We start from the raw sequence: 19,633 nt of genomic DNA on the forward strand, positions 1-19,633 counted from the left end.
GGAAGAAACCGGTTAAACGAATTCAGTGGCTTTTCAACTTTATGTTTTTAAGCAGAATGCAAAACAAAAAATCACCCAGATAGCATCCTTTAGAGAACCCAATATGTGAAAGTGGTGAAGGAAGGCTCCTCTGATCGGGGGAGGAGAAGGGAGGAGCCCCCGCCCCTCACCTGCCCCAGCAGCTTTCTGATGTGAACATCCTCGGCCTCTGAGGAACAGTCTGGAAAACTAGTATCTTTAAAAAGTCTTTCAAAATTAACATTGAACTCCATTCTAAATTCTAGGATGAAGAAGCTGATGACAACCTGGAAATGAGCCTCACGCAGAAGGAAAAACGAGAAGGCTCTAAGTCATCTGAGGAGAGCGCGATCCCGCGTGTGAAGGGCACAGACACGAAGCAGGAAGATGCTTGTCGCTCTGACCCGGGCAGCTGGGGCCTGGGGGACGTCCTGCACCTTTCTGGGCCTCAGTTCCCTCACTTGTGAATTGAAGGCACCCAATCAGTTCACCTTTCAGGGGCTCTTCTGAGTGAAATACTTGTGTACTTTTTTATGATCCTGCGAGCTGTCTTTTGTGGACATTTCTGGGGTTGGAGAGACACCATGCACTGCGGGGAATGGCTGAGGGGAGGGCAGGTGGTCCTTGAGCAGGAAGGCAGCCAGCATGGCCGGGGACGGGGGGGGTGGAACGTCATCTAAGGCTGCAGGGTGACGACGGTCAATACAGCCCATGGCGTCGGGGTAGCCGCACCAGCCGACACACGCCAGACTCCCTCCGGCAACCCCGAGACACACTCAGAAAGCGGAGAGAGGGCTGGGTGAGAGGTCACGTTCCTGCTCTGAGAAGTTTCAGCTGGATCCAGAGCACCTCTCCTGACAGAGCACAACTACGCAAGTCAACCTTCAATTCACAGGCGCCCTCACCGCCGTGAAAGTCCTCATCACTAGGAAGATCGTTTTACACCTATATATTCTTTTAACGCGGTGAAGTTTAATAGCTTCCATTCCAAAGCGTAGAAAAGGGAATTAAGAAAATATACAATTTTTTTAAAGTGAGCATGTTAACAATGGCCATTAAAAGGATAACCAACATCTGTGTTTGAAAGCCCGACCTTTGCAAAGAGTTTTGTAGGGGGGGCAGATAAAACATTAAGAAAAGTGAACACCCAGTGCAAACAAGAACATCCAACGTTTGGGGTTCAATGCCTTACACGTCAACTTCACAGTACTTTACTGCTCTCAGGAGGGAACCCACATGTTCCCGTGTGTATCTGGTGCTTTGACATAAGGAATGTTCCAAATCCAGGGCCGATCTGGGGGAAAAAAAAATTACATAAGTATAATGCTGATTTAAATAGGATTACAGAAAATTCACCCACCTGACAGGATAAAACTACGCACGGGCCGGCAGAGTCTTTTCTGAATCGAGCCCCGACGAGCGCCCTTACAGGTAAGAGCTTGTAGTAAAGGTTCATGTTAAGACACGGGTGAGTGAACACGGGAGCCAGCGGAAGCCCGGGGGAATGCTGGCTTGCCACTTACATTGACAAGTCACTTCACCTCTCTGAGCCTCAGTTTCCTGATCTGTATCTAAGTCGTGGAGCTGTCAGGAGGATTAAATGAAATAAACCCGTGCAGTGCACAAGACGCAGTGTTCTGCACAGAGAGAATGTAACAAATGAGGGCAGCTCATTTTCTTCTTTTAAGAACCTGGAGAAACCAACAGTGACAATGGGTACAGTCAAAGGCCATTTTTCTGCTCTCAGCAGCTGGTCATGGTCGCACAGAACCAAGAGGCCCAGCGTCACGTCCCTGAAATGGTTTTGTTCTGTAACTTAAGGCTAGTGATTGATAAGGCATAAAGGTCTCTGTATAATGACTGTAGACCAACGTTGAGAAAGGCAACGTGCCTTGGAATGGTGCAACGGAAAGGTGACCTAGGTTCAAATCCTGCCTTCATCCTTCTCTGCGGCCTGAGGAAGGCATGTGGATTTTGGCCTCAGGTTCCCTCCCTATCTCTGAAATGGGAAGAAATTACATTAGCAACCTCCCAGGATTATTGTGAAGCATGAATGAGAGAACATCTGTGAAAGTTCCTGGCATGTTGTAGGTGCTCAATATGTGTGAACGTTTCTTCCTTTTAACTGATGTTTCACAAATTGAAAAAATTGGAACAAATCTCTTTTACCACACATGGCTACTGCCAGAGTCAAACCATTTCAAAAAGAACCATAATAATATGCGTAGGGTGTAGGGACTTCCCTGGTGGCACAATCTGCCTGTCAATGCAGGGGACACAGGTTCAAGCCCTGGTCCAGGAAGATCCCACATGCTGCAGAGCAACTAAACCCGTGCGCCACAACTACTGAGCCTGCGCTCTAGAGCCCACGAGCCACAACTACTGAGCCTGTGCTCTAGAGCCCGTGAGCCACAACTACTGAGCCCGTGCACCACAACTACTGAAGCCCAAGCACCTAGAGCCCCTGCTCTGAAACAGAAGAAGCCACCGCAATGAGAAGCCCAAGCACCACAACGAAGAGTAGCCCCCGGTCGCCACAACTAGAGAAAGCCCACGTGCAGCAACGAAGACCCAATGCAGCCAAAATTAAATAATTAAAAAAAATATGGGTAGGGTATAAATACACTGCAAAGATTAAAAATACCCCCCCATATTACTGTCCTGAGAAATATGGAGAGATGGAAGGGTTGCATGCTTATAGTAAACTGGCCACTTGGCAGGTCAGCCGAGATGGACCATCCCACTGCAGCAGCTGCTGGACGGCACCGCCCGCAGCCCCTGGGGGAGGCTTTCTCCTTTTCCTGAACAGAGGCAGATGGTAGCTTGGAGCCAGGCCCACCTGGCAAACAATGGTATCTGCTGCTCCTGCCGCCCAGCCTCGCTGTTTGTTTTGAATAATCACAGGGCCAGCGAGCAAATGAAGCTCCCAGCAGGAAGTGCAGGAAAAGAATGCCAAAGATGGCAACAAGTTATCAGAACCCTGTTCTCTCCCCTTTGGCCTTGAGATGGTTTGAAAGCATGAAACCACACTTTCTGGTAATTAAGTTTCTTAAGAGGTAAGGGACTAGCAGGGCTGGAGACTTGACTCCCTGGCAACTCACTGGCCTTAAGAAAGCACCCACTCTCTTCCAGTGGAAACACCATCTTCTGTGGCTGGACTTCCCCTTTCCCTGCAAATTGCTCTGTTGGGCAATGTCTGCTCTGCTTCATGCCCCAGGCAGAAGACCCCCCAATCCTTGCTATATGAATAGCCATCAGAGAGATTCTTCACCAGTGCAGATCTGTGATACAGACGTTTGCCAGCGAGGCTGTAACTTAAAGACCACCACTGCATTTACAGTGGACCCTTGAACAACTTGGGTTTGAACTGTGAGGGTCCACTTATATGCGATTTTTTTCAATAAATACACACTACACAATCAGTGGTTGGCTGAATCTGGGGATGTGGAACTGCGGATACGGATGGCTCACTATGGGGCTTGATCACCTGTGGATTCTGGGATCCAAGGTGGGTCCTCGACCAATCCCTGGCAGATACCAAGGGATGACTGTATTCCTTTCCCTCAAATTTAGCCAACGATGGCCAAGCGAGGACCTGGAAACCATGCTCCTGGCAAATCCCCCTGAGGCTCTGCTTTATAAATGGGCAAATGTCTGCACCTCCCGGGCAGAGCCTTTCCATGCCAGCTGCAAGGCCTTCCACTGCTGTGGGGGAAGGCCACAAAAAGGGCCAAAAGGAAGGTGAAAAGAGGGGGGTTATGATTCTCTTGTGTCATTTTTACCCATTACTACTGGAAATCAGCCATTCCCACTCACTGGCTCAGATGAAGGCCTGTTTTAGGCAATCCTCCTAAACAGTCCCACGAGAGAACAGCTTTGCCTCATGATACAGTCACACGTGTATATGAAATACTTGGTAGCGCTGGTTAGACGCCTGCTACTCCGCTAGACAAACATGAAGCCCTCTCAAGTTTACGGTCCAGGGGGCAGGCAGACAAGCAGGCACGCCCTGCTACTGGGATGCTGAACCCCACTGTGTCTGTGTAGCAGTTCCCTGACTGGGCTGAAGTGGGAACTGCTGGCACGTTTTTCTGGGACCCACCCCTGGAGAGCTCGTTTCAGTAGGTCTGGGCTGGGGCCTGGCAATGTGCACCTTTGTCAAGTTCTAAAGGTGATCTTCACAGAATCTGTTTGGGATCTGAGGCTAAAGGGGATGAAAAACGTCTTTTTTTTTTTTCTGGCATACGACGAAAGGATTTAAAACGGAGAGGGAATGATCAGATAAGCCTGGCAGCAGCGTGGAGGATGGCATCCAGGGGGAGGAGCACAGAACCAGGGAAATGAAAGAGCAGCACAGTCCGGGTGAGACTCCGGGTGAGTCCTGTGTTAGGGCCACGGTGGGGGAGGACGAAGGACAACCTGGGGGGCGTGGTTCCCTCCGTGTGTCCCTGTGGTCGGGGACTGCATGCTACAGTGCGTGATTTACCATGTTAGCGATTTTGCTTTGTAAAAGTTTTCTTTTAAAAACACAGTTCCTGGGCTTCCCTGGTGGCGCAGTGGTTGAGAGTCCGCCTGCCGATGCAGGGGACACAGGTTCTTGCCCCGGTGCGGGAAGATCCCACATGCCGCGGAGCGGCTGGGCCCGCGAGCCATGGCCGCCGAGCCTGCGTGTCCGGAGCCTGTGCTCCGCAACGGGAGAGGTCACAGCGGTGAGAGGCCCACGTACAGCAAAACAAATAAAAAATAAAAACACAGCTCCTGTTGTAAAATGGGTTTGGGTAAGTGTAACTTTTCATGGGAGGAGTAATATAAACTCAAGGAGGGCAAGGATCTGTGTCTGTCTTGTTCACTGATCTGTTCCAAGCACCTAGCTGGTGTCTGTGCACAGCAGGTTCTCAATGATATACCTGTGGGGAGAGGGAATAAGCAGCAAGCACAAAGCAGGTACCCCTGTAGCTGAGTCTTTGTTTTATTTGATCAATTTCTTGGTGTCAGGATGTCTGGTGGTCTCTTGTATCCAACTGTGACTTGTTCACATTAGTATATTTCTCTGCTAAGCTTTTCTTATAGTCTCCTGACTTAAAAAATACTGAACAAGATCTTATATATGTTAGAGTGGCTTGAAAATCACTTATTCAAATGCAGTGTTTTGTTTTGTTTTTTAAATTTATTTATTTTTGGCTGCATTGGGTTTTCGTTGCTGTGTGCGGGCTTTCTCTAGTTGAGGAGCACGGGCTCTAGGCAGGCGGGCTTCAGTAGTTATGGCTCGCGGGCTCTAGAGCACAGGCTCAGTAGTTGTGGCGCATGGGCTTAGTTGCTCCGCGGCATGTGCGATCTTCGCGGACCAGGGATAGAACCTGTGTCCCCTTCATTGGCAGGCGGATTCTTAACCACTGCACCACCAGGGAAGCCCATGATGCCTTTTTAAGGTGCACTTGACTCCCCCGAATGTTGGCTTTACAGGAATTGGTGATATCTGAATCCCTGGCATTATTCTACATGCTAGTAAAGCAGTGTGGAAGGTAAAATAGTACTGATAAAAAAAACTAAAATGTTCCAGTCTCTCTCGCATATCTTTCAAAGGAAATGCGTAAAAAATATAAAACTCACTTAAACAATGGAAAACTGCTTGCTGGTCAAATGAAAGGATCACCATTTTCATTACATGGTCTAAGATACTACCTAGTTGTAAACTTTTAAGTTCTTGGGAATGCTTTTTCTAGTGGAACTGAGGGAACCTCAGGATATTTTTAAGGCTCCTCTACCTCTTCCATTCTTGCTTTTACAGTCCTTTGGAGATTAGGATTAAAGAGAGGGGGTGAAATTCCAGCCAAGGTTCCAGGCTGTGGGTGGGAGGTACAATGCCTGAGGCCAGATCGAAGGAGGCTAAACCTAAATAAGGCTGTCCTTCCCTCCTCCAACCTGTTTATTCAGGAGCATTCAGGTTGGGGGTGGGGGTAGGGGTGAGGGACATGAAGAGCAGAGAAAGGGAGAAAAGACAGAGGTGCAGCGCAAAGCCAGAAGGGCGGAAGGTCACTGGGTCATGTCCTGGGTTAGGGACTGTCCTGCACAAGCCTCAGGCTCTTCTGAATGTCAGCTCATCAGGGGGAGGGGGAGGGATGGCCATCAATCCACTGTTATAACTGAACTGGACATTTTAAATAACAGAAACAATGGCTAACAGTAATCAGCTGCTAACTCTGAGCTGGACGCTGGGTTAGATGCTTTCTAGACCATATCTCAGTCACTCTTCAACAGTGAGCTATGCTCGCTCATGTTCTCAATTTGCAAACAGACACTAAGGCCTAGAGAGTGCAAACCACTGCCCAAGGTCACTAAATAAGTTGTCAGGCTGGCACATAAACACGGCCTGGATCTAAAGCATCTGTGGGTTGGAGGGTGGGGAGGAGTGGTCACGGATTTCTTGAAATTCTGGTAAAACCTCTTGCTGGTGAAAAATGAACATGTGTGAATTTACAACACATTTAGAGGACTTGACACATTTAGAGGACACAGAAAAATGCACACGGCTTGGAAGGAAGGGAACAAGAATACCTTCCGAAACAGTATCCACATGACTGATCAGAGAGAGGGGAAGTCACCTGGGCAAGGCAGGATGAACTCTGTCAGATGTGCCAATACAATCTAAGAAATGCGTCCATCAGAAGGGCAGGTTTGGTTCACCATGGAAGCCAAAAGGGCGAGTGAGGGCGGGGAGGTAGCTAGAACCCAACCAGCATCACTCAGGGAAGGAAGGGACCCACTGGGGCAAGGCTGACTCCGTTAGGGAATCCGAGAGTTTGGAATATTAATGGGGTGACATCATCAAAACTTACCAATCAAAAACCAAATTTTCCCTGTTCACATTCAGCCTTCACTCAAAAACCATAGATTACAATCTGGCTACCTGTGTAGGCCCCTACCCTCCAGGGGAAAATACGCCAGCCACAGTGATATAAGAATCTGCCATTTTAAATTAATAAGCTTGTCCCGATTACGCATCTCCTCCGGGGTGAGCTTGGTGAAGTGTGAACTCACCCCAAAGACAGATTTTCTGGGGCTGAGCAGAGCAGCCCTGTGGCCAGCGGGGCTGGGTCAGAGCTGGGATGAGTTGGTGCCCCCATCCCAGCTAGCCTTCCTTCCAAAAGCGCTGGGAACCTGGACCAACACTCCACTGGCTTTTTCTTGTGAAAAATACCTGGTCACTGCCCTTGAAGTCCTCACCTAGTGCAGCAGTTCTCAGTGTGTGGCCTGGGGACCTACTTTTTAAGGGGCTTGGGGAGGGGGAAATACCTGTAAAGTCAAAATTACTGTCAACATAACATTAAGCCATTATTTGTCACTTTCACATGAGTATACAGACACTACACGACCTGTGTGATTAAAAAAACACAGCAGCCGTAAGAATCCAGCTGTTACCCCAGATAATAAAGGGGTCTGCAAAAAAGTTAAACAATGCCAGGCTTTCCTGGTGGCGCAGTGGTTGAGAGACCGCCTGCCAATGCAGGGGACACGGGTTCGTGCCCCGGTCCGGGAAGATCCCACATGCTGCGGAGCGGCTGGGCCCGTGAGCCATGGCCACTGAGCCTGTGTGTCCGGAGCCTGTGCTCCGCAACGGGAGAGGCCACAATAGTGAGAGGCCTGCGTACCGCAAAAAAAAAAAAAAAAAAAAAAAAAAAGATAAATAATGCCATCTTCCAAACTAACTTGTTTTTGGGAATAGTCATTGCATATATTTTTAAATATACAAATGGGTTTATTAGTATCTTTAAATAAGTTAATAAATATTTAAAATTTATTGCTTTTAATTGCTGATATGATACATATCAATAGTTATAAAAGCCCATGTAAACAAAAGCCCTTTGTGGTCCTCAATAATAAAATGTAGAGGGGTTCTGAGACCAACCAGTTTGAGAACTGTGGCTCTGGTGGCCACACACAGGGCAGCAAGGGAGCCTCTGCAAAAACCTGCGCTTCCAGGGCCACCCACGAGCCAGGCTCCTAGGGAGAGCCCAACCCAGTGGCTTTCCCTGGGCTCTGTTTGTTTCTGCTCTGGTACACACACTCAAGGTTTTCTTTCACTGGTGTCTCACCTTTACTTCCATACAGTTCTGGAGGCAGGTCATACGGCACAGGAAAGGAGGCTGTTGGCTCCTGGCTCCCTGAGAAGAATTTCTGTTTCACTCTGAAACTGTCCAGGCCCTGCAGACACACAGAATCTGTAAGTGCATCTCATTTTCTGGAAAAAGATATCAAGAAGCAATTATATTTTTATGATACAACAAAATTCAGAGCTATTTCTGTTATTTCAGCGCTATTTTTGATATTCAGTAGGTCAAATATATTTACAACACTCCCCCAAATATTCTTTCCTAAAAATAAGAGGTCCAGGGCTTCCCTGGTGGCGCAGTGGTTGAGAATCCGCCTGCGGATGCAGGGGACACGGGTTCGTGCCCCGGTCTGGGAAGATCCCACATGCCGTGGAGCGGCTGGGCCCGTGAGCCATGGCCACTGAGCCTGCGCGTCCGGAGCCTGTACTCCGCAAAGGGAGAGGCCACAACAGTGAGAGGCCTGCGTACCACCAAAAAAAAAAAAAAAAAAAAAAAAAAGTCCCAATGTCAGAAAACAAATTATAGCAAAGTTTGCAAAAGTCTAATAAAGGATACAAAGACATGAGAGAAAAACAATTTTGGATGTTACAGCCCATTTCTACTAACCTCTGTGTACAGCAGCGGGGAGTGTGTAGAAGACACTGTGTAAAAATACCTCTGAATACTTTCAATATTGTTATCTATATATAGTAATGGGCTGCTCACTCTGGTGAAGCATGAAAGTTGCTTTCACGTGTCATGAAAGTGTCCAATGTGATGGGATAGGAATATAAAAGTGAGAACTCTTCAACACCCATCAAAATGGAAGGTTTATCCCACGAACTCGAGAACAGGCTACTATTAACTCTGGATCTGAATCAGGGTACAACTATAGGTGCCACACCCAGGCCGATGTACACATGGCACTGCCTCCTCACACAGGGCCTGCCCGGTAGTGGCGGCGCCTACTACGTCGGTTTTGCCCTCCCCAGGCCTCCACGCATCGGTCATCTCCCGGCCCCGCTCCCGGATGACCCTGGCGTTCTGTTTTTGCCTCCTTCCTCTGGCCACCCATCCACGCACAGATCCACCCTTCTCGTCCAAAATACCCACATATCAGACAGTGCTAACGTCTATGAACCCATATAAAGAGCTACCGCTACAGTTCTTCGGAAGATGAGGTAAGTGTCAGGGCTGTGTGGATCTGGGCTTTGGGCAACCTGAGTTGAGTCTCTGTGCTGGTATTTACGGGCTGTGTGAATGGCTCACATTTGCATTCATTCATCCCACACGTTATTTCTTGAGTCCCTCTTTTGTGTCAGGCGTGGGTGCCGGGCACTGAGTGCACAGGAGTCAGAACAATTATCACGACCCCTGTTCTCGTGGCATGTACAGTCTAGTAGGGAGACATTAAACAAATGCATTTACAGAAGGAAAATAAATAACTACAATTTTTGATAAGCGCTATGAGAGAAACAGAGGAGTCCTAGAAGAGAGAATAGTATAGGCCTGTTTTAGAATTGGGGGTGAGGGGGTGCTCAGCGGAAGCCTCCCTAAAAAAGTGACATTTTAATTAAACTCTGAAAAGTGAGTAGTGTTTGGTCAGTTGAGAGTGGAAATAATAATGTTCCAGGGACTTCCCTGGTGGTCCAGTGGGTAAGACTCTGCACTCCCAATGCAGGGGGCCCAGGTTCGATCCCTGGTCGGGGAACTAGATCCCGCGTGCTGCAACTAAGAGTTTGTATGCTGCAACTAAGAAGTCCACATGCTGCAAAGAAGATCCCGCATGCTGCAATGAAGACCTGGTGCAGCCAAATTAAAAATAAAAAAAGTTCCAGGAGGAGGAACAGCATCTGCAATGGCCCAGAGGTGGCAAAGAGCTTGTGCGTGCTAGGAACTAAAAAGGATGGTCAGTAGGACACTTGGCCACTTATTCACTAGGCCTCAATTTCCTCATTTGTAAAATTGGAATAACAACTTTCTGGATGTTACCATATTAGCGTTTCTTACTTCAACACCTAGCACAAGTCTTGGTGCGTAGTTGGTCAAGCAATGCTGAGCTGCAAAAATGGGATTAAAGTACCTTCCCTGCTTACTTTATAGGCGTCTGCACAGAAGCAAATGCAACAAGATGCACAAAAGTGCTTTGTGCCAGTGAAGACCTACAGGAAGGTAGGGGTGACAGCACCAAACAAGATGGTGGTTAGTAACTCCGTGAAAGGCAACACGTGACACACTCCGGGCACAAACTCTAGTCAGAAAGGGAAGAAATGACCTCTTGCCAGTGGCAGGTTAAGAAAAGGGTCTGTAGAAAATATTTTTGCTGGGCCTTGAAAAACTGATGTAATTTTTTTTTTTTTTTTTTTGCGGTACGTGGGCCTCTCACTGCTGTGGCCTCTTACGTTGCAGAGCACAGGCTCCGGATGCGCAGGCTCAGAGGCCACGGCTCACGGGCCCAGCCGCTCCGCGGCACGTGGGATCTTCCTGGACCGGGACGTGAACCTGCGTCCCCTGCATCGGCAGGTGGACTCTCAACCACTGCGCCGCCAGGGAAGCCCATGATGTAATTTTGATAGAGAGCTGGCGGGGAAGAACATCAGGGGGAGACCGGCATGACCAAAGGCAGAGCTGGAAAAGCACAGAGCTGGCATTTCAGGGGGACACCGAGGGAAGCAATGCCCAGGAGGAGAGCCTGGGGCACTGGAGAAGAAACGCAGAGCCAGGCTGCAGAGGGTTTTGAAGGAAGCGGCTTTGGACATCTGAGGCTTCTACCTGTTTATCTGGGCCCAACTCCTGGCTGTAGTGACTCGGGTCGGGCAAGTGGCCTGAGTCAGAGGTGCTGGGGAAGAGATCACCTTTCTCTGGGGAGCTCACCTGGCAAGGTGCGAGCCCTGAGCTGCTGGGGGGCGTCTCATGTCCTTCAAACAGAACTGGGTGTTAGAAGAACTGAACACTGATGACATGGCCCACGTCCCTGGATTTAGCTCTGCCTGAAGCAAGTTTGAGCTGGTTATCCTTCACTTACAACCCAGGGTGTCACAGGACCCCGTTTAGAGTGTGGCCTTTACTGTGATATATGGTGAGGAGTTGCAGGGTTTTTGTTTTTTTTTTTAAATTTTTTATTTATTTGTTTTTGGCTGTGTTGGGTTTTCGTCGCTGCATGCGGGCTTTCTCTAGTTGCGGCGAGCAGGGGCTGCTCTTTGTTGCGGTGCACAGGCTTCTCACCGCGGTGGCTTCTCCTCTCGTGGAGCACAGGCTCTAGGCACGCAGGCTCAGCAATTGTGGCACATGGGCCTAGTTGCTCAGCGGCATGTGGGATCTTCCTGGACTAGGGCTCGAACCCGTGTCCCCTACACTGGCAGGCAGATTCTTAACCACTGCGCCACCAGGGAAGTCCCGAGGTGCAGGGTTTTGAACAGAGAAGTTCCAGTGTAAAGGTGGAATGGCATAGACGGGAGAATGGATCGGACTGGGTGGGAATTGCTAGAGCCCGAAGACCAAGAGCTATTACAACAGGAATGCGAGATGGATTAGAGATGGTAAATGGGGATCCAAGTGTAAGTATCATCACAACAAAAGATGAGATAAAAGTGAGGTGGTTTTGGATGAGAAACAGAAAGACAGAAATGGATCTGAAAGAGGCTGAGGGAAAACGCAGTAAAAAGAGCCCCCCCCAAAAAAAGTAAGTGGGGGACTTCCCTGGTGGTCCAGTGGTTAAGACTCCACGCTTCCACTGCAGGGGGCATGGGTTCGATCTCTGTTCGGGGAACTAAGATCTTGTATGCTGCATGGAGTGGGCAAAAAAAAAGAGAGAGAGAATTCGTGTCTGGGCAGATGGGATCGGCTGGGGTGACTGGATGTGGATGGGCAAGTGGCAGCAGTGGAATGCCAGGATGTGGCTCTGCTCCTATTCGCTGAGTCAGAGAACATGAGAGGTTACAAAGAAACACCACCTGAAACAGTGTTGCCCAGCTGCGGCCTCCCGGGAAACCCTGAGAGCCCTGAACCCATGCGCTGGGCCCAAGGCAGGCTGTCAGAGGTGGTGCGGGGAGCACGAGGTGGGGGGTTAATGTGGCAGCTCTTGTCAATTGCATTAGTTCTTCCAGCCAGAGCCATCTTTGGCAACAGAGGGACAATAAAATAGTTTAACCAGAATGGAGAAAAGAGAAAGTAAAGACTCGAAGACTGAAGAAAGTTCTTGGGGATTTAGCGGCAGCGTTTTTGACTCCGATTGTAGGAAAGAGAGCCCGCCATCCGGGGAGCAAGTGAACCTGCGGCTGAGCAGGGCCTGAGCTGGCTCTCAGCCCTGGGACAAGGGCAGGGGTGCTCAGGGTACCTTCCTCTGGAGGAAGGAGTTCAGGACATCGATCCATGATTCTGAGACCGTCTGTGCATTATTCCCAGAGGTAGGAGGCGTTCTAGACACAAAGTGCCGGGCAGCTTAGTCAGCGCCTGACAAAGGACGTACTCAGTAAACACCAAAATGCACCGAGTTCAAAGAGAGACAATTTCTATCTCTCTGAAATACAGATGGCTGAGGGTTTGGAATACAGCTGCTGGTCTTTGAAATCATTAGATGATCTTTCCTACATTGAGATTTTTCTGAACCTAAATGCATTAGGCTAATCTAAAAGTTAAATATACCTAAATTAAAGGGACAACTCAAAAAACATAATAAAACTGATAAATTGATGTGAGACATTAATAAAGTCTTCAATTAAACATTTATTAAGCACCTACTAGTAGCAACAACAGCCAGGTGCTGGGTACACAGTCAAATGTACATTAACCCCTAAAGCCCTTGCAAATGTTCCTAATCAAAGGGAGAGCTGCTGACTCCATGCTCTATGGCAAGTTAGGTTAATTTTGAAATGATGTGTTTATTGATTCATTCATTTAAAAGCAGCAGAAATAAATGGGAAAAAACCAATATTAGGTTACCAGGGACTTATCAGCTTCCAGATCAATCCCAGAAGTTTCAAATGGCATCATAATTACGAATGGGAAGTGCTGGCTCTCCATCCACTGCAGTTTGTAGGCCACACAGCGTGTCCCTTCACACGGCCATTGGTTCCTGAGCGACAGGCCTGTATGACGGCTGTGGGAAAGGAGAACTGCCGGGTTTCTTCCGGCCGACCACCTCTGCAGCGCTTGAGACTGTGCCGTTCTGGGCACAAAACCCGACCGTTTGCAATGCTGGCCTCAAGTCCGCGTTCAGGAGCACAGAGATCAGGATGGCCCACTGGTGAAGGACAGAAGTGGCAATTCTGGCTGCTGCTAACTCAGAAACGGGGGCATTTCGGACACGGAGTGTTCTGCCTACGGGCCACAAAGGTGGGCTGATCTCAAGAGACTGGATTTTGGATGCTGTCCAGTCAGAAGAATGACTACAAAACTGGGTGCTAAGTAAGTCTTTGGCAAATGTGTAACTAAAGGAATAAAAAGACGTTATATCTTGATAGTACTGAAGGGAGAAACCCAAAGAAAGGAATCACACTGGGCTTCATTTCACAACAAACTGCCTGACTGTCAGTAAACTCTTTTACGATTATGGCCAATACCGAAATGTTTATGACATAAAATGAATATATAGGGATTGGCATTTGTAGTTTAGGCAAGAGACTTCCGTGAGTGAGGGACGGCGAGTGTGAGCCTGTGTGTACGTTTTGGTTTGCACAGAACAGCTACAGGTGAGCTAACCCACGCTGCAAGCTGCTCGCGACGAGATTCGTGAGCACACTTAAGCACCTTCTGCACCCGACGCCCCTCGGACTAAATCCACGTTGCCGCTGCAGCCACTGCTTTGCACACGTGCTCTCCTCACCGAAAGGGGAGAGGGCACTCCGGGAACCTCAAGGGAGCAACACCGACAGACTTCGCTAAGAGCCTCCCGTGTGCCGGCCCTCCGTGAGAGCAGCTCCCAGCCAAGGAGACACACGAGTCATCGAGGACAACTCCGGGGACACAGGGAAAGCCCTGGTTCTTGCAGGAGGTGGGGCACAGAGGAGGGACACCTGGAGCAGAGATGTGAGAGGCAGGTGGGGTTAGGGGCCTCCGGGGGTCATTCCCGCTCCAGGTTAGGGCTGCTGAGAAGGGTGGTATGGTGGCTCATTCTATATGTCAACGTGACCGGGCCATGGGATACCCAGGTAACCGGTAAACATCACTGTGGGCACCTGTGAGGGGGCTTCTGCATGGGGTTAATATTTGCATCAGTGGACTGAGTGAAGGTGATCCCCGCCAGCGATGCACCATTCAGCCAGTCGGGGGACTGAGTGGGAAAAAAAGGGCCGAGGAGGGGCTGCTTGGCTGGGACGTCTGTCTTCTCCTAAACTCAGACTGGGACGGGAGGCATGGGGTCCTGGTCCTCAGGCCTTCAGACTCGGGCTGGCCCACACCACCAGCCCTCCTGGTCTCAAGCTCACAGACAGCAGAGCTTGGGACCCCCTGCACTCCAAAAGCGTGTGAGCCAGGTCCTCACAGTAAGTCTCTTTCTATGTGTTATCTATATAGCCTATTGGTTCTGTTTCTCCAGAGGAGGCTAAGGGGCCTGGTCCAGAACGAGAGGCAGTCGCTCTGTGTGTGTGGCTGGAACACGAAAGGCCAGGATTGAGAGGTCAGAGCTCAGACCCAAGCAGTCAGGAGTCAGGCCGCAAAGGGAAAAGCAGGCCATGCTAAGGAGTCACAGGATTTGAAGCAGGTGGGAGACACGACCAGATTCACGGTCTGCAGACGTTCTGGCAGCAGTGGGCTGAGCAGCTTGGAGGTGGCCTAGGAAGGGGGCCGGGACGCGGTGGCGGCAGGGATGGCCGGAAGTGGCAGGTTTACAGGGAGCATTAGGAGTTTGGGATGGCAAGCCTAGGTGATCAAACAGATGTGGGGGGAGAACGAGGAGTCGGCGATGACCTCCTACACCCTGAGCTGGGACGTTGGGGTGAAGGCAAAGAGCAATTCGTTCAGAATCAGAATTTTATAATAGTGTGGTGTAGGTGATTAAGATGATGATTTTGATGGTATCTGTAAGGCCCTTCTCCTCAAGTACCCTCCAATAATATACATTACACTATAATCCTGAGGGGAGATAAGTGTTACAGATTCAAATTCTCTGAAAATTGGCCTGATGAGACCACTAACCCTGCTTAAAAAACTGATGGCTTTCCACTATTCGCGTGGGACAAAGTCTACTGCAGCACGTCCTGCTTGCCACCTTCCTTCAGAGCAGGACTCCAACCGCATAGCCCAGGCCACCCCCCGGCCCCTCCCAGGCACGTGGAGCTGGTTGCTACTTCTCAAATATAACGTGCACTGTTCCTTCTGGCCGGGAGCCTCATCTCCCCAGATGGTGGGTTGAACCCACATTCATTTTTCAAGACCCAGTCAAATGTCTAAATGAAGCCTCCCCAAGCCCCCCAGGCGGATTGCTCACTCCCTCTTCTCAGTCCTTACATTTTGGACACCCCATAGCTCTCATCACCTACTGTGATAACTTGTGTCTGCTTCCTTAACTTATCCAAGAGCTTCCTGAGAACAAAGACTCCATCTCTTCCTCCTCGTGTTCCCAGGAGGAACCAAAGAGGACGCAGGAGGTGCTTATGGAGCTGACTGTGCAAGAGGTCATCTCAGGCAGCCAGATGTCCAGTGACGAGCCTGGCATGCACTCTGAGGACGGACAGCCACTCCTTCACAAGCTAAGCCTCATTCTGTGCTCCTATAGCCTCAGCAAGATGACTAATTACCTCCTGTCATAGATCTTTGGGCTGCCCTCAAAGTCAAAACCATAAATGTTAATTCTGTGAGGGCAAACAAAGGTCTACTACTTTCCCAGAAGCTCCACATAACAGTAAATGATGCAGATGAGTTATAGTAGCTTAAGGACAAAGTCTCCTATGTTACAAGATTCCCTTTAACTGCTTTCTGCAGATAAAACACACATCAACCCACTTACATGTGAAACCCTCTGGCGGTAAGTTCCTACCTCTTGAGTGGCTTCCTAGCTCACAACAAATCCACCTTTCTGGAAACAGGCCCCTACTGGGGGAGCGGGTTGGGAAGGAGAGAGGCGTGCAGGGCAGACCCAAGCTTGCACAGTGACTGTAAATGCAGAACCCCTGGTAACAGGGCCGAGAAGCCATGTGGTGGAGTCACAGCAGGGGCAGCAGCCCAGAGAGCCCGCCTGCTGCCCAGGCCCCCCCAGAGCTGGCCGGCCCATCCCTCCCACGTCTCGGCTGTTCCTCCTTTCCTTTGATTCCATGACACACCCCCTTCTGTGGGCCTATGTCAGCTCAAGTTCGTGTCTATAAAATGCACCTAAAAGAACTCGGACACCCACTTTGAGCCCTCTGGGTTCTGCACGCTCAGGCCAGGTGCCCTCCTCACATGTCTGAGCACCCAAGCTGACCCCTGGGACGTCTCTCAAACAAGGCGCCTGCTTCACTTCTATGACCTTCTTGCTCCACTCGACCCTTAGCTCCTTAGGAGGCAAGGTCAAATACTTGCATACTGTCCACATGCCTCATCTCAGCGCTTTGGCCAAGTCATTTATGATTTGCTAAAGGACACGACGATCTGCCCAGACGGGAAGAAGTCTGACGGCAAGACAGCGGCAGCGCGTGGGTCCTTGTTAATGCTGTCAGCAAGCCTGCCGTAAAGCACTGCTCCCCATGGGATCTGCATGCTGAGACGCCATGGAACCGCCTGCTGGAGAAGCCACTGTCTCAGTATGTCAACTACACGGTCCCCCTGCTGGGGGCCTCGCTCTTGAATCTGCTGGCGCAGGATGGGGGAGGGGCGGGGGGAGTCCATTTTTTAATATTCTTGCCTGATGGTCTTTATAAATAACTAAATCTCTACTTTACCTAGAATGCACTCTCGTGGGACTTGCTCTTATCCCAGAAGTATAGAAGTAATAGTCTAGTCTAGAGTCAATTTGGGGATTCTAAATGATTATGCCCATTCTTTCTCTAATGTACAGAGAGAAACAATATTAGAGGTAAAAATTAGTAGCTTAGAAGGGTTGAGTGGTCCTGGAAGTGCAGTATACTTCTTTCCTAGCATCATTTTCATAATGAGGGATAAGGTCAGAATAGTTAGAAATGACTAGAATTTTGCAAATACTGACATGAAAAGCCAAACAAGAGCGACGTGGAATTTATTCCTTTACTTAGGTGATTATTGGGAGCTAATTCTAGCCTGAGCTCGAAGCTACAGCCACTACAATACACCACATGACTGTGTATTATTACCCTGGTGCTGAGAATCTCCTACCACCCTGTGATACAGCTGAGAGATCACAGGAGGACCAGTTAGAGACAGAGGCTTGAGAGCTAGATCCACTCAGTGGTGGAACCTTAGGGAAGTCACCTCCTTGCCTATGGAAAACATCTACCGACCGGGCTGCGGAGGCAGTGATCTTTACCTGAAAGCAGCATCAGGACCTGCCGTTTGACTCTATGCAAAAGAAACAAAAAGTGCTAGAATCTGCCCTCAGGAGAGGCGTGTGGGACAGTTCAGTACTGAAACCCTCTGAGACAGAGAAAAGGATGGATAAAGAGTGGTGAGGGGAGGAGAAAGGGAGAGAGGAGCTTTTCCCTAGAGCATGCGTGAGAAAAGGAACAGTGGGGAGGCCTGTCAGGCTGGGCGGGAGGGCAATCTCAGTTCTCCTTGAGACGATACCCACACATCACAGGGCCTGGATATAAGTCTCAGGACAAGCACACAGCACTCCCCTGGCTAAGTCTTCTGGTCCAGTCCAAGTGGTTTGCCATGGGGCTGCATCACATGTGCTTTTAGCTTAACTAGAGCAAGTGGCAAAAAAAAAAAAAGAAAAAAAAAGCATTAGGCATCACATGGTGTGGGCAATTCCAACTGCATCCACCAATGAGTGTTTGCCCAGAGTGGGGTTGGGGGTGAGAGGGGGTACTGGGGACACTGTGTGCCTCTTAAAGAGGGAACAGCTCTCTGGGCCAAGAGGAATTCTAGTGTTGAGAAAAACATACTTGTAAAACCCAGTCCCTACGCAAAAACTAGCTACTCTGTTGGGTGTTCAGCTGCAGAAACTGAGTTTTGTTCCAAAGCCAGGATGCAAGCTGGCTGTTCTGGTGCCCTTCTGGGGGGCTTCCCAGTGAGTCTGGTAACACGTCCTCTGCGACCCCCGGGACTCTGTCTCTAGCAGATGCTGTAAGCTTCCCTGCCTCCCGGCTTGTGCTCAGGCCATTCCTCCCAAGAGGCTGCCCTTCTGCTCCTCTCCGCTGACCGAGAATCCTCAGCATCGTTCGTTGCCCCCAAGCCGACCAGCTTCTGAAGGCGCACAGCCTCTCCAGTCACCTAGAACAAGCCTCGCACTTGGCTGACTCATCCCTTTCGTGACTTGTCACTTACTACCTTATAGTAAATTTTCACATGCTGGTTCCCAATCTACATTTAAAGATTGTTATTAACTTTACCCAAAGCAATGCCTTTGATCACTAATCTGGAACACCCCTTGAGAGCAGCGATCCCCTCACACCCAGAACAGGGATCGGTGAATAAATTCATCAGCTCGAACCTGCGGTTGGGAGCACGGGCTACGGGTCAGTGCACAAGCTTGCGACCTCCTGACCTCGGGCAGGTCATCGAGACTCAAGAAGAGAACACAAACCCCCATTCGCTTCACTCATGACCAATCATCTATCAAGTGTGCACTTACAAATGCTGATGGGAGGAAAAGGACGCCAAGCTCATAGGAGCGGATCATCAGCTGGGCACCGTTCTTCTCTAATGCTCCCCAGGCGGCCTTGGACAGATTGGCGCTGTGGGGACAAGGACAGGGAGAGGACTGACTCAGTGAGGCGTTTTAGCACGGGTCAAACTCCCACAGCTGCGAGACTGACGGTCAACGCCCGAGAGCCGCAGTCATGTCCATTCAGCTTCTGGCAGAGTCCTGCATTTTGGGAAATGGAATGTAAATCCTGCTGTGCTATAATTCTCAAGATGTATCCAACTGCTTGGCAGGAATGTAAATTGATACAGCCACTACAGAGAACAGTATGGAGGTTCCTTAAAAAACTAAAAATAGAACTACCATCAACCCAGCAATCCCACTACTGGGCATATACCCTGAGAAAACCATAATTCAAAAAGAGTCATGTACCAAAATGTTCATTGCAGCTCTATTTACAATAGCCAGGAGATGGAAGCAACCTAAGTGTCCATCATCAGATGAACGGATAAAGAAGATGTGGCACATATATACAATGGAATATTACTCAGCCATAAAAAGAAACGAAATTGAGTTATTTGTAGTGAAGTGGATGGACCTAGAGTCTGTCATACAGAATGAAGTCAGAAAGAGAAAAACAAATACTGTAGGCTAACACATATATATGGAATCTAAAAAAAAAAAAAAAAAAAAAAAAATATATATATATATATATATATATATATATATATATATATATATATATATATATATATATGGTTCTGAAGAACTTAGGGGCAGGACAGGAATAAAGATGCAGATGTAGAGAATGGACTTGAGGACACCGGGC

At 49.2% G+C, this 19,633-nt stretch overlaps 1 protein-coding gene and 1 non-coding gene across 6 annotated transcripts in view; one reads left to right on the plus strand and one right to left on the minus strand.

The window, feature by feature from the left end:
• Window positions 1-970: 970 nt before the first annotated feature.
• Window positions 971-19,633, minus strand: part of TDP1 (tyrosyl-DNA phosphodiesterase 1) — a 75,652-nt gene continuing 56,989 nt past the window's right edge. For 4 of the 5 annotated variants that reach the window (XM_059059276.2, XM_059059277.2, XM_059059279.2 and 1 more), the window contains 3 exons: window positions 18,793-18,895; window positions 8,112-8,220; window positions 971-1,312 (listed from right to left, as the gene is read on the minus strand). In XM_059059276.2, coding sequence (XP_058915259.2) covers window positions 1,239-1,312; window positions 8,112-8,220; window positions 18,793-18,895 — 286 coding nt within the window. In that variant the 3' untranslated portion in view covers window positions 971-1,238. The remainder of the gene's footprint in view (window positions 1,313-8,111; window positions 8,221-18,792; window positions 18,896-19,633) is intronic. The other variant, XR_010839435.1, reaches the window with a different exon arrangement.
• On the plus strand, window positions 9,747-9,819 carry TRNAG-CCC (transfer RNA glycine (anticodon CCC)). The gene has a single exon. It is a non-coding gene; the product is annotated as a tRNA-Gly (tRNA).

This window comes from Kogia breviceps, chromosome 3, assembly GCF_026419965.1.
Source record: "Kogia breviceps isolate mKogBre1 chromosome 3, mKogBre1 haplotype 1, whole genome shotgun sequence".
In the NCBI taxonomy this organism is placed as follows: Eukaryota; Metazoa; Chordata; class Mammalia; order Artiodactyla; family Physeteridae; genus Kogia; species Kogia breviceps.